Raw genomic sequence first — 14659 nt, forward strand, 5'->3', positions numbered from 1 at the left:
CCTACCTCGTCGAGTCGTCATCGAGGACTCGACGCAGGCGCCCCGAGGAGAAACACCCCCTGTTACCCGCTAACTTCAACATCTCCATCCCCTCTGACTTGGCCAGGGGGTGAACATCCGAGAGTCGAACGCTGCACCGTACCCTACAGTGACAACGATAGAACACGGGATGACCGTCGTCGAGGGAACGATCGTGTATAGCTGCGTCTGTGTTTCTCTATTTTACATTTTTAGATCATAAATTAAATCATTGTCAATGAGTTCCTGGGAATGGATGACGAGTTCGATGCGGGTATTCGACGTTATCAGAGTTAATTGACCACCAAGCGAAGAATATGCTGGTGCATTTAAGTGCAGCAGTAGATGCGCGTGGAATTCTGCAAGCAATCGAAAGGGATTCGTAACTTGCCGATCAGACGGTTCGACGCCAAATGGTTAGCGTGCATGGAATGCTCCGCGCTTGACTGCCACGGAACTGTATCTGAGCGAATTTCTATGACGGTACAACATTGGTTAAGTTGCACATGCGCCAGCGTCGGTCCCCATGGAAACGGGATGCTAGCCACCGCGTGTGAATGCGTATTGATTACTCCACTCTTGCTCCATTCCGCGATCTCTTGGTCCTTGTCGTATCTTCTCCTGTCACCCCTCCGCGACCCTGCACCTCCACCCCCTCCTCCACCTCTTTTCTTTCTTTTACCTTTTTCTTTTATCTTTCTCCTCATTCGTGCAACGAATTTTCTCGTTTCATCGACGACCTTTCCCTCCTTTTTTTGCTTCAAATTAGCTCCGTAATATCTCTGCGCGCTCTCTAGTCCCTTTGCATAAAGCACAGATTTCTTCTCCTGGGATTTTTTACTTTATAACAGATAATAAATTTATCTTCTTTGAACGCGTTGCACGATCAATTCGATGAAAAGTTTGAATGAAAGATAAAGTTACTTTCGAAACAAGCTCGAGCTGCCTTCTTCGTCACAATACGTCAGATTTCGGAATCGCGAGGTTTCTTTCCTTTCAACCTTGCGAATAGTTCACGCACAATAGACAAGTAAATTTGTTAAGTATGTTGCAACGAGCTGCGACATGCGATTACTAGATTTGATAGCCAACGGCGCTCTAAACATCCAGGCGGAACAGATTGTTCTATTGTATTTTCTGGCACGAGGTATACGTACACCTAAAGGATACAATCTATGCTTGCCATTCCTGGTATATCGAACAAGATTGTTCAATAAACCTTTGTCCTACGAGGAAAACAAATTGACCCAACATAGAAACGTACTACGGGAAAGCAGAAAAAAATAAAGGAAACGTGTATACGTGCTACACGCTTGCTGAACTTCCGACAAGATACGGAATTGGCCAAACGTTAATTAACGGAAGCATCGACAGGAACGTGAATATATACGACCTGGTAATCGTTCCAATTTCCAAACGCACAAACTATCGTTTGATTCCCGTTCGCAAAATAATGATGTTACGAATTTGATCGCCCATATTTTTAAACATGTCAAACTGTATATAATAGTGCTGCATTAGTAGAACTTTTAGCGTGACGGTAAGAATGTTGGTACACCGATGACACTTTTCTTTTCACCGGCACACTTCTACTTAATCCTTTGGTTGCGCTTTATGACTTGCAGGGACGCAACTAAACTCGTAAATGTATTCTTAATAAAGTTTTCCTTCATTTTTAATATCAACGGGTTTATAAGAGCCCAGACATAAAGATGGAGGAATAAATTTCTATCATAATAGATAAATTCAAAGGGCAATAGTATGATAAAAATGTTAGTAAGTAATTTTAGCCAGTGAAATAATAACGAAAAGAAAGTTGCTACCAGACCTGAAGGGCAAATACGCGACAATACCCCATGCGTGACAACTATATAAAAAGGTGAAACTTCACCATGGGAAGAGCCACTCTTGCTTTGTCTTGACGTTAATACGCGTGTAAAAAACTTGCTTTCATTCAGTTGATTTTTAACTAGTTACATACATTATCATAATGCTGTGCCGCGTTAGTTGCATTTTGTTAACAACTACTCTAGTTTCTTGTGCGTTCGTGGAAAAAACTACATCTTCTGAATTCGTTAAAAATCAGTCTATCGACGACAAGCAATTAATGAACATCGTTCGAGCTAAAAACTCTTCGAATCCGAAGAGTAACGACAGCAATGTGTACGATAAAAGTTTGGACAAACAATCGAGAACGGTAAACCATCGATTGCAGTTGGATACCAGAGATAAGTCGAATATTAAAAAAAAATCTTTTCACTTTCGAATGTGTTGCATTATGAAAAATTGAAACGTGCAAGTTCCAGCTGCTGCGGATCCAGATACGATTCCAGCATACCCACACGACCCGATTCTTATTATAATAAGATCCCTGCGAATGGTGATCGATATTCATCCAAGTACGGTGAACGCTTACCCGCCGATAGGTAGAGCAGATTGTCTAACCAGTTTTCACTCGAAGAATACGTAAAAATGCAAGTTTCATATTGAACGATTAATCTATAGGTATGGTTGGCAAACGCAAGGACAACCACCAGGTTGGAGCGGAAACATAGGAAGACCCGGAAGTGGAAGTTATCTTGGAAGCTCGTTATTCCAAGGAAGTCAAGGAGGAGATAGGTAACCAATTACTTTACAATTGACAATTATATCTTTCAATTTCATAAAATTACCTTAACGTGATTTCGTATAAGCGACAGATTCGGTTCACGACCAAATTATGGAGACGAAAATTCACGCAAACCGGGCGGTTACGAATCTACAAGTTCTGGAGGATATGGTTATGGACATGGGGGATATGGCTCTGGCCGACCAACTGGCTACGGAGGGTCAACTAGTAACGGTGGTTATGGAATTTCAGGGACCTTCGCTAATGGCGATGAATTCGGAGGCGCAGAGGCAAATTATCCAGAAGGAAACGCTCCCTCGCATCCAAATATTCAAGCGCAGAAGGTGGTGATTAATTTTAGAACGATTCACCATGCTTTTTTTCTTTCGTTCTTTCTTTCTTTTTAACGTATCGACTTATACAATCGTTTCCATTAGGCTGTGGCTTTAAAAGCGTTAGCTGGTGTTGCTTTAATTGGAGCAGCTGCAGCTTTAGCTGCGAATCCTATTCTTCTTCCACTTGGCATTGTACCGGGAAGAAGGAAACGATCGAGTTTATCCATCAAAGACGAAGATCTTTACATGGATTATATTCTAAAAGCTTTGAAAGCTAACTCTACCAAGGTACTTGGTAATTCGCCTTGAATAAATGATTTTCTGTGTCTTAATTTTTGCATTACCAAATAGGTTTACAATAATCAAGGCGGGAAGAAAATGTCAATTTCTCCGAACTGCATCGCCAGGCTTACTTGTGAAGTTCAAAAACGTTACTGGTCTGATCCTAAGAAGAAGGATGACATCTTTAAAGAAAGAAAAGAATTGGAACGTCGTTTTACAAATCTGTATATATCCTTTTTGCTATCGTTACGATAAAAGTTATGATGAAAGTTCTGAAAATTTCATAAATTATGATATTGTTACAGGATTTTAAACAATATACCTAATGCGGAGGCTGTCGATGCGCGCATTAGAAAGTTAATAAAAGCGGCAACTGTTGTTGCTTCGAACGGATGGCACTGTAACACATTTACCTGTACGTTGATAAAAACTACAGAAGCTAAGAATCGATTCGTTTTTAAAGTCTGAAATTAAACGTACTGTACGCACGAAAACAATGCTACGAAGAATACATTAAACTTTTGTAATTAAAAAAGTTATATAGAAATAAAAATATCAACCTGAATCTTCACTATAAATAAGAAGAAAACACATTTAAATGCAATAATAAAAATATATGACAATTGTAAACAAATAAAAATAAAAGTATAACACAGAAATTAAAAAGAAAAACAAGCTCTTACCCCTAGCATCGCCCGGAGGGTACTGAAGCGCAGCGCCTTCGATTCACGGCGCAGGCGAAGTAGTTCAACCCCACCACCGCGCCGACTGAACGCGCTAGTAGTGGGGCTCGGGGCTCATTCATCCGATTCGCCATCCCCACCACCATTCATGATATTCGTTCATGAAATCTTAGAGGTGGTCATTTCTCGTCATTTATACGCATAATATTAATTTTTTTTTTCATCTGTGTATCGTTTTACATGGTTTTCCAAGCGTTATTAATTAACTGGATAATATTAATATATATAACGATGGTATAGAGGGATTTTACGTGAAATAAAAGGTGCGTTTACAAAGTAACTAAGTTTCATTGACGATTCACCCAAACGCGCGCGCGCACCTTATTACAAGCGTAGTATTTTGCTCATCTATGGAGTTATTAGTTTCGGTAGTAAATGACTTACACGTGACTTAAAAAACAGGAAAGACAGGTATAACTGACGTGTCCCTAATGAAAAACAACGTGGCAATTTTAAGCTGTATTGCTAGTTTATTTATATGATTTTTAACCGAATGATTCGGAACGAAACAGCTTTGTACGTTAGTCAGTGCCGTTGTTGCTCTTAATACACGTATAAAAGATTAAGTTTTTAATCGGAATTATATTCGTTAGTTACTCGTGAAGGTACAATAGTACTTGATACACGTTATTAAGGTTATATCGATGATGACCACGTCAATGTTGATACCACTGATGTAATATAAATAATTCATTTTATCAACGAATAAGTGGTTCTTCCGTTTAAAAATGATCACTTATTATTTGAGAAAAGACGCTGCGTTAAGATACTTTGGAATATTGCACCGATAATTCCAGTGTAACCCATGAGAATTTCAATAGTGTGGTCAAAAGTAAGCGATAATAATTTGGAAGTTATCACTTACGTAAAAGGAACACCTGTTTCGTCGGAAGTCGTTTTATAAGGTGCATGATATTGTCGCTGACTACCTTTGTTGTTCCTCATGGGTACCAGACGGAAAATGAAAAAGGACGGCAGCGTAGAGGATGGGATTCGCGAATCGAATCACGTACAGGAGCATTCGGATTTACGAGGTGACGAAAAAAATATAGCAATTCTTTTATTTTTATATCTGTTGCAAGGAATACCATTGGGTTTATGCAGCTCTATTCCTATGTTACTTCAAAACCGGGACGTTTCGTATCGTCAACAGGTAATTCCCGAAATTTGCGTTAAGATCGATCAAAGCGAGAAAAATAATTGATTATTATACGAATATTATTTTACTCCTAGGCTGAGTTCAGTTTTGTTCAATGGCCCTTTTCATTGAAACTCTTTTGGGCACCCATAGTAGATTCTGTATTTTCTCAAACATTTGGGAGAAGGAAAACATGGTTGATTCCTACTCAATATTTAATGGGATTTTTCATGCTGCTTTTATCTGGCCACATAAACCGGTGGTTAGGTGATGACACAGCAAAGCCCAACATAGAAATGTTAACTGTAATATTCTTTACTCTAAATGTTCTTGCTGCCACTCAAGACATTGTAGTAGATGGGTGGGCATTGACAATGTTAAAAAGATGCAATGTGGGTTATGCATCCACCTGCAACAGTGTGGGACAAACAGCTGGTTATTTCATTGGTTATGTACTTTTCATGGCATTAGAGTCAGCAGAATTTTGTAATAGTTACTTGAGATACATTCCTTCCAGCAAGGGTATACTGACCCTACCTGGTAAGCAATCATGAATTACTGTGCATGTGAAAAGATGATGTTTATAATTTGTATATCTTTCCTGCTATAGGATTTCTTTACTTCTGGGGTTGGATATTTATTATAACAACCACTTTTCTTGCAATATTCAAACATGAAGATTCAGGAAAGATGCACAAAGGTGGGGAATTAAATACAGACATCAAACATGCATACAGATTACTTTGGAATATTTTCAAATTACCAGCCATAAAAACCATCATTGTATTCCTGTTAACTGCTAAGGTCAGAAGATGCATAGTAGAGAATTTATATCTGTACGATCGTTAATAATATTGTATTATCATTGACTGCAGATAGGGTTTTCTGCTTGCGATGCTGTGACGGGTTTAAAGCTAGTAGAAGCTGGTATACCAAAAGAAAAATTCGCCCTTATGGCCGTGCCTATGATACCGTTACAGATATTATTACCGTTAGCAATTTCGAGGTATACGGTCGGTCCGAGACCGATGGACGTGTACATAATGGCTATGCCTTATAGGTAATGACAAAATTTACGAGTATCGTAAAATATGTGTTTCATTTTTACCACAGCATTTAACTGAAATTTTTCATTAATCGTATAGATTAGCTTTCGGGCTAGTAGCAGCGTTTTTAGTATGGGTGACACCGTACGTTGTAAGCGGTGGACAAGTACCAGCTTACTATTTTGTAATATTAATAGTTTTATATTTGATACATCAGGTAAAGTATATTTCGATAATGTATCTCGATGTATCTCGAAACAGACAGATATTCATTCAAGTTATTTCCACTTATGCCAGGTTTTCACAAGTAGCATGTTCGTGGCATCTATGGCGTTTTTCGCGAAAATTAGTGATCCTGCGGTAGGTGGTACCTACATGACATTATTGAATACGTTATGTAATCTCGGAGGTAATTGGCCAGGAACGGCAGCGCTTTGGTTCGTTGATTCATTAACGTTCCGACAATGTAGCACCGATCCCTCCAATGACTGTAGTACAATTTCAAAAAGAGAGGTTGGTCGTAATATTAAGTTATATTAAATTACTGATTCGACCAGTAATTGTTTATTGAATTTTTCTCTGTTGCAGCTTTGCGCGAATACGCACAATGGTCTTTGTAATATGCAGCTCGATGGCTATTACATCGAGAGTGTCTTATGTTTGATCATAGGACTCCTATGGCTCAGATGGGGTCGACGAAAAATCGACTCCTTACAGAGGAGATCGATGTCTGCTTGGAAAGTTATACTTTCGAAACAGAACAGATAACAGTATTGAATCGATCTTACAACTTGTTGACACGGTACCTTTAATTATTTAAAAAAAATGTACAAAATGATTGCGTGTAAAGCGACTGTGTGTTAGCTGTCTATGCCGTGGGTTTTTTCCGAGTATCTACCCAAGTGTTCCAATTTTATTATCCGAACTTTTTTGGTTACTTTTTTTTTATTTTTGTTTTTCGTTTAAATTATTTTTTGTAACGCGAAAGATCGAAGTTGTACGAAGCACACATTCGATATCTAATCTTGTTATAAAAAAGAATTTGTATGATATCCTTTCAAGCATTAGCACAATAATAACGTTCAACGAGTACTGCGTCGATTATGATATTATTTTTACAAGAGAAGGAATTCATTTACGGCATGTCGTTTTTGTTACAGACCATTCCATTCCTTCTACATATTACTGTGCCGATATGCCGAAAATGTAAAGAAATCTTTGTTGTTTTTTACATGATCTTTGAATCTTATCCTTCCATGAAGGTTGGTAACATTTAGTTACAATGTAATATACATGATATATTGCACAGATTTACCGTATATCTGCTATCGATTTTAAACAATTCCAACGATGAAAGTTGCAATTGTTCCGCGGTCTTGTATGATAAAATGTACGAATACGGGATGTTAATAAAAGTTTTCAATACGAATAATCTTGTCTTACCTTTCTTGGATTTTTCCAACCTCTCTCTTTATACTTATCGCGTTATTAATCGTGAATTATACGAACAGGAGTAACGGGAAGAGATGCTGTTCAGTGATCTTCGTATGGTTTCAAGAAAATCTTTTTATTTCGTATACTATCTCACCGCGAGAAGAATTAAAAGAAATTAAAACGGTATCTACCATATGCACTTAAACGATATCTACCAATTGCACTTAAATACATTTTAAAGAAAATAAATATTTACGGAACAAGATCCATTGTCGAGGAATCGTTTAAATGTGTTCATCCAGTGTTTTATCCACAGCAGCCTGGCCGTAAATCGACCTGATGATCTTCCTTGTAATTCATTGCTCTTTTCTTTAGGTGTTTCATTCCCGGATGTGATTCGTGATTCGTAATCGGTCTGCTTTCTACAGGTCGTGACAAAGTATCGTCTGGGATTATACGACCCGTAGGTAAACGAAGAACGTGTCGTGCTTCCTAAGATTTATATTTCAATTACGTTAATCTATGCTCGATTAAAACGTTATCTTTATTCACAGGAAATCTACTTGTTTATAAGAGAAATAAAATGCAGTATTTACAGATTTCGAAGGTTCCACGTCCATGATCGGGTCAAAACGAGGTTCACCAATTAATGATAAACGTTGTTGAATTTCACCAGGAGATTCGATGCTTCGTGCATAAACGAAGCTACAGATCGTTGAGATCAGAATTAGTTTCACCAACATGTTGCAATTCGTGTGTTCACTTTGATTCTAGAAATCTTTCTAAAGCTCTTGACTATCGAGTTCAGTGTTTTATCTGGATTCGTAGCTCGATACCTGCTCGTAAATCTCTGTCGTTTCGTGTTATTAATGGCATTCAGGTTGAACTTTATTTGATTTTCGATACGTCAAATTTGACGTACTTTATAATCTTACGTTTCTAAACGATGTTGTCAAGGGTATGCCACTCAAAGAATAATCGTTAGTTAGGAATTTGCATGTTTTGAAAGTCTATGATTGCTAATAACGCGAACTATTAATTAACGGTAGAAAAATCATAAATCTTTTCTTTGTTAAATATTTGTGTATTAGAAGACATACAGTACCTACACCGACAAATAATTTTGGTACCATTTTTTTATACACAATTTCTTGCACTCGATAACCACGTATAGTGCTTGATTGCAGTTATTCGAATTTTAATTGCATGTAGATTTGCGCGTGAACGCTTCTGTGCGATCGCAGCGTGTATCCATTCATTTATTGCGATAATTTTGTACGTATTTATATATCTACTTGAAATTGTGTGCCAACAAATTTTAATTATATGTTGAAGGTAACGTATTGGTTTTAAACGTGTATACATACTCTCTAATTTATAAAGGAGTAAACTTTCCACGATTTATCCAATTAATGTTACATTTTTTAATACCGAAAGAAACGTTTCAAATAACACCGTAAGACAATTATGAATATATTAAACAACATTCTGAAACAAGAAGATATCAGGCTACTATATATATACTGTTGCTCTGCTATAACTTTTTACATTAAACGATATGTATTTAAAACGTTTCTTTGCATCTGAAAAAAGTGTAAACTATTCGATTGATTATCGTTTCAAAGCGATAATCATTGGCGTTCAATCATACGTTTAACGTGGTTACGATGTTTAGCTATAATAAATGGTCATCTATATAACATCTACGGCACTTTGACGGTAGTAACCACCATTAAGATATCAATATACGTATACTTTCTTATGTAACACCGATTATATTATTTTCTACGGTAAACGATCCTTGCTGGATCTGCTTAGCTGAAGAACTGAAGACAATATACATCCATATATAATATATATATATCACACAGAAACGGTAATTTAAGGTACAACACGATGTATTACTCAATATTTGTTTGGCGTCAAAAGTGGTTCTTTTGGTATGTTCAACGTAAGGAGATCGTGAATAAATTGGTGGATTAGGAACGGTTAATCCCAGAGATGATTTACGTTATAGAACAAGTTGATTTAATTGTACTTTGTGGTTCAAATTTTGTGTCTAAAGGCAGTTAAATAATAATTACAACGAATTTTCTCTAATCTTACAAGGGATTCGTTAAGGAAGAAACCATCCCAGAACACGTATCGATCATGATGATGCGTTTGGGCAATTCGTGTGCCTAGCAAATCCGTGTATAGGTAATCTTAAACTTATCGTTAATATCCGCCGTATAATAGGCGAATCTATTGTCTTGCTTTTAGATTCGTATATCTTACTGTATAAATAATCTATCCGTTCCCAAGGCACCATGTTTCGATCCTCGCAGCAAAAGGTTTAAATTTTCTTCAAATAGACGATCAGTTTACATGCTCTTTTAAAAATCTGATCTTTTCCTTTTCGCTTTACACATCTTCGAGTTCATATGTTTCACCGTGCAACGCTTTGGAATTTGACAGATCAGATTTCAGACCGTATTAAAAGAGCAAATTGTTAATAATGTAACGTTTTCCCTCATACGGAGAACTACCCAAGTGTTACACTCACTTATTAATGAAACCTTGCCAGTTTGTTTAGAATTATATAGAATTTTAGTTATTCAAAAAGAGACAAATTATTAAAAAAAAAAAAAAAAAAAAAAAAAAATGGGAACCAAGGAGATTTGAACCGAGGACCTTTAGATTGTGAGTCATGTGTTTAACCACGGAGCGGATCCATGACTCGTAATCTGAAGGTCCTCGGTTCAAATCCTTGGTTCCCAAAAATTTTTTTTTTTTTTTATGAAAATTTTTATGCAATAGTTATTCAAAAAGAGACAAATTATCATTAAAAAAAAAGAAAAAATGTTGGGAACCAAGGATTTGAACCGCGGATCTCTAGATTACGAGTTGTATGTGTGAGTTTGTCATATTTCAGAATGTAAGGAGTAACTAAATGTAATTGTTAATATCTTTTAAACAATTAACCGTCTGCTCCCAAAAGGGGCATAGGCGTGTTCAGCCCGACGAGCTCTACAAGCTGTCAAAGTTTCATTAATAAGTGAGTGTAACACTTGGGTAGTTCCTCTTTCAGTGTCAGTTGAATGCTGCTATTTTACACGCTACATACATATATCACCGGATGAACTTTGTATTTCACTCATCTATCTATGTATGTATATCAACACGTAAATTTATAATCAATGTACATTGGTAGGCATATCGAGAATCAATGTACATTTGTTAAAATACGAACAGAAAAAATGGCACACACCATTAACTTGTGCGTAGTAAAATATAAAGAAGACAGAGCATTTTCAAACTGAATCTTAACGTGTTGCAAACGTAACACGACGATCTATCGAAAACCTAATTAAGATAAATACTAAAACACAGTCTTGTCTATTCTGAAATCCCTTGGACGTTCAGTCGCTTAACTGTTAAAGGCAAAACGTCTCGAAAGGGAAGTATAGCACGATTTATCCAACGTTTGTATGTATGTACAAAGAACTGTGAAAACGTTGATCGCGAGAAACTGATGGTCATAATATACAATAACTTTTCTTACCTTTCTACATCACACAATATACTTACATCCAGCGTCGAATGGCATATCTTGAAATACTTTCCGATGAACGCTACCTCTTTCTAATGTACGAAATCCTCTTCGTTCAAAATTGGGACTTTGTCGCTTTTCTGATTAACGCGCAATGTGGCGCCCCACTTGGCACCTCTTCCAGCTTCCGAAGTTGCCATTAAAATCGAATATGAATTTGGACTAGCGGCTTCTTTGCTGTAGTGAATCCCGTACAAGAAGTATATCAACATGCCTGCAATGAATGAGTTGACAAGAATGACGTTATCAGTCAAGATAATGGAAGAGAAAAGAATTATTAACGCATCGACTTACCAACAATCATCCATACAAGGAATCGTAACCAAGTTAAAAGCGACAAGTGGAACATCAGTCCAACGTTGAATAGAATACTTAAAGCTGGTACCAATGGTACCATAGGTACGCGAAATTTACCAGTGGGAGGATTCTGTTGATGCGCAGCGATGACGAGCAAACCTACGATTATCCTTGATTAATTTCTGAACCGTGTGGTGTCGGAAACGGATAGGAAACACTCACTTCCTATCAATAACAGAACAACGTTTGCCATAACAAAGTAGTCCCACCATGCTGGGGCAAAGTACGTTTCGGATATTAATATCAACAGAGGACAAAGGGAAATGCATCCAACCGTGTAAATCATCACGGAACCTGCCACTGCGTTTCCTGGTTTACAGTTACCTAAAAAGTTGGCCAACCAGGCGTATCGTGGTTTCAGTTTACCAACACCCTCGCTGATGTCCAATAACTGCGAAAAAGAAGATTACAATCGATCGTACAGCGATCGAAATTGAGCGAAGTAAAACACTAACCTCGGATTCCGCGGACGTGATACTATTACAATCGCTATTGGAATCGGCACCCTCCGTAGGTGGTGACGTCAAACTACTCGGTGTACCAGCGTTCGAAGACGCAACTGTGTTCTTCTCAGGACGATATCTCAAAATAATCACGCTTGCTGAGACAATGGTGTAGGCCAGGAAAGTACCGATGGACATGAATTCGACCAGATGTTGAAGGTCGAAGAGCAAAGCGATTAAGGCACTGACGGAACCGCTGATGGCCAAATTGAGAACCGGGACTTGCGTACGCTCGCTTACGTGGCCCAGAAAACCAAAGAGAAGACCATCGTTCGCCATCGCGTACATTGTTCGCGGCAAGGAGAACAGGGATCCGAAAAGAGTTGTCGTCATTCCGCATAAAGCCCCAACACTGCATGTAAACGATTATTGTTTTAATAAAGTTGTGCCTTATTTGAAATCGATGTTAAAGTTAATGCAACCTTATCACGTATTTGGCCCATGGTATTCCCCTCGAAGAAAACGCTTCCGGAAGTGCTGCCGCTGGATTGATGTTCCAAAATGGTACGACCAGAGTTAGAGCGGCGCCGACCATCACGTATCCGATGGTTACGATCGCCATGGATAAAAGAGTCGCTCGCGGTATACTGTGTCCTGGGTCGCGAGCTTCTTCGCCGGAAGTTGCGATCGAATCAAAGCCCACGAAAGCGTAGAAACACGTTGCAGCGCCTGTGTTCGATGCGATAATCGAGTCAGCGGCGGAAATAGTTTAATCGTGTAAATATTTCGAGTAAGAAACGTTACCTGCTAGCACACCCCCGAAACCAAATGGTAGGAAGCCTCCGTTCTGGCTGCTCCAGTTAGAAAGATCAGCGTAATAAACTCCCAAACCGATCACCAGCGCCATTACAGCGAGATTTACGATAGTGAGTAAAGAATTAACTGTCGCTGAACATTTCACCCCTAATGCCAGTAACATCGCGTAAGCAAGACACAATCCTGCGGCAAGTAAATCGGGAATGTTTCCGAACGGTTCTCCCATGGTATACCCGTGCATTATGTGACGGGTGTAATTGCTAATAGATCCTCCCGCCAAAGAATCAACGTATCCGCTCCAAGCTCTGGCCACCGATGCGGCTCCTGTTTAAAAGTAATAGTTCTACGAAGCTTGTAAGGTGGTACGAATACCGAGACGAGAGAAACATTTGTACCTATCATGTGCTCCAATATGATGTTCCATCCGATAACGAAAGCCCAAAATTCACCGACAGAAATGTACGTGTAAACGTAAGCGCTACCAGCTTTTGGAATTCGCGCTCCGAATTCCGCGTAGCACAATGCCGCCAACAAGGAAGCTAGACCGGCGAGTAGGAAGCTTAAAATAACACCTGGACCAGCCGTGTTGTGGGCTACCGTTCCTGTCAGAACGTAGATTCCAGCGCCAACCATATGACCCACACCTACGAGATAAACATAAGTTTGGCATTAACGATTTACAGCTGACATTCCATGTATGTATATGTCTCCCAGAATCAGAATGTTATTTTGCAAGAGTGCAATTAACATTTTTCCGGTTTGAGAACTGCTTTATCGCGTTCGGGTGCGATATCGCGAGTGGTAGCCGTACGCGTCCTTACGATTAAAATAGCATAAAACAACAAACTTACCGAGCAACGTAATATCGAAGGTGGAAAGGCATCGTTTCATGGGTGTCTCGAGCAAATCACCTTGAAGTTTTTTCGTACGATTCATTTTACTACACAAGCCAGACACGACGTGTCCCAGGATCATCCGGCGAACCGACGGCATTTTGATTTCTGAAAGATATTTCGATCAGAATTGTTTGCGATCAACCGTGTATCAACGATGATGCATCAAATTCCAGATATTTCACAAGTCCGATTATCTTCGTTTTCAGGATAACTGGAGAATGGAATGTCAAAACGGTTGTTCTCGTTAAAGAACACTCAGGAGCAAATATTTGCTCAACAGACACGTTATGACCAAGTGTTGTCAAGTAAAAAGTTTGACAATTATTCGAGTACTTACGAGGGATTATTTCAGTTGAAATGCACTAATTTTCGATACACGTAAGAAAACGTGAACTGCGACAAACGAAATCACGACGGACGCTGAAATTGGAGAAGTCGCATGGCGCCTCCGTTAACACGCAGGCTCAGATATTCGATCGATTCAGCTGTGATAGGACTATTTATGTCACTCTCGACCACAAAACTATGAATGAAGATCCTCTCAATCGACATTGCTGCGATATTAAACACGTTTTAATAAAACGTGCCTTATCGTTCCACCGCATCCGCATTTCTAATCAACAAGCGGAACATCAATTTTTTGCTCGCAATTCCTAGCTTTTAATTTATTTCTGAAACTTCGTGAATTTAGCTTTACGATTTTTAATAATTATCGATACTTTGCTTTAGCTTCTCTAATGAAACTAACTTTGGTCCATCATTGTCTAATAAGATTATGTGACAGGAGGAACAAGATGAAGAGGCAAGGATTTTCAATAAATACATCGGTTAAGTTGCAAATAACATACTAGAAATGAAATTCCAATATTTATGATAGACGAATTTTTTGATAAAATGCATATTACGAAGATAAACTGTATGATTTGAAAGATAATTAAGTGATAATCGTTT

General features: G+C 38.4%; 3 protein-coding genes across 4 annotated transcripts; 2 read left to right on the top strand and 1 right to left on the bottom strand.

Annotated features, from left to right (window-relative positions):
• Positions 1-35: 35 nt before the first annotated feature.
• On the top strand, positions 36-3889 carry LOC117603201 (uncharacterized). The gene is made up of 7 exons (XM_076688100.1): positions 36-2232; positions 2319-2444; positions 2524-2637; positions 2718-2970; positions 3064-3249; positions 3313-3467; positions 3549-3889. The coding sequence occupies exons 1-7, from the start codon at positions 2009-2011 to the stop codon at positions 3709-3711; spliced, it is 1221 nt and encodes a 406-aa protein (XP_076544215.1). The 5' UTR covers positions 36-2008; the 3' UTR covers positions 3712-3889.
• Positions 3890-4350: 461 nt separating this feature from the next.
• Positions 4351-8391, top strand: LOC117603199 (acetyl-coenzyme A transporter 1). 2 transcript variants are annotated; one of them, XM_034322102.2, is made up of 8 exons: positions 4351-5139; positions 5220-5664; positions 5735-5928; positions 6000-6184; positions 6270-6387; positions 6468-6683; positions 6759-6972; positions 7331-8391. In XM_034322102.2, the coding sequence occupies exons 1-7, from the start codon at positions 4930-4932 to the stop codon at positions 6936-6938; spliced, it is 1548 nt and encodes a 515-aa protein (XP_034177993.1). In that variant the 5' UTR covers positions 4351-4929; the 3' UTR covers positions 6939-6972; positions 7331-8391. The 2 variants fall into 2 exon arrangements, with proteins under 2 accessions (XP_034177993.1, XP_034177992.1); XM_034322101.2 differs by having other exon boundaries at positions 6759-8391.
• Positions 7722-14542, bottom strand: LOC117603361 (cationic amino acid transporter 4). The gene is made up of 10 exons (XM_034322419.2): positions 14046-14542; positions 13664-13813; positions 13208-13456; positions 12801-13136; positions 12479-12725; positions 12009-12408; positions 11716-11944; positions 11491-11652; positions 8201-11410; positions 7722-8096 (listed from the first exon to the last, which is right to left on the bottom strand). The coding sequence occupies exons 2-9, from the start codon at positions 13803-13805 to the stop codon at positions 11229-11231; spliced, it is 1947 nt and encodes a 648-aa protein (XP_034178310.1). The 5' UTR covers positions 13806-13813; positions 14046-14542; the 3' UTR covers positions 7722-8096; positions 8201-11228.
• Between the last annotated feature and the right edge of the window lie 117 nt (positions 14543-14659).

Source organism: Osmia lignaria, chromosome 4, assembly GCF_051020975.1.
Source record: "Osmia lignaria lignaria isolate PbOS001 chromosome 4, iyOsmLign1, whole genome shotgun sequence".
NCBI classification, from domain to species: Eukaryota; Metazoa; Arthropoda; class Insecta; order Hymenoptera; family Megachilidae; genus Osmia; species Osmia lignaria.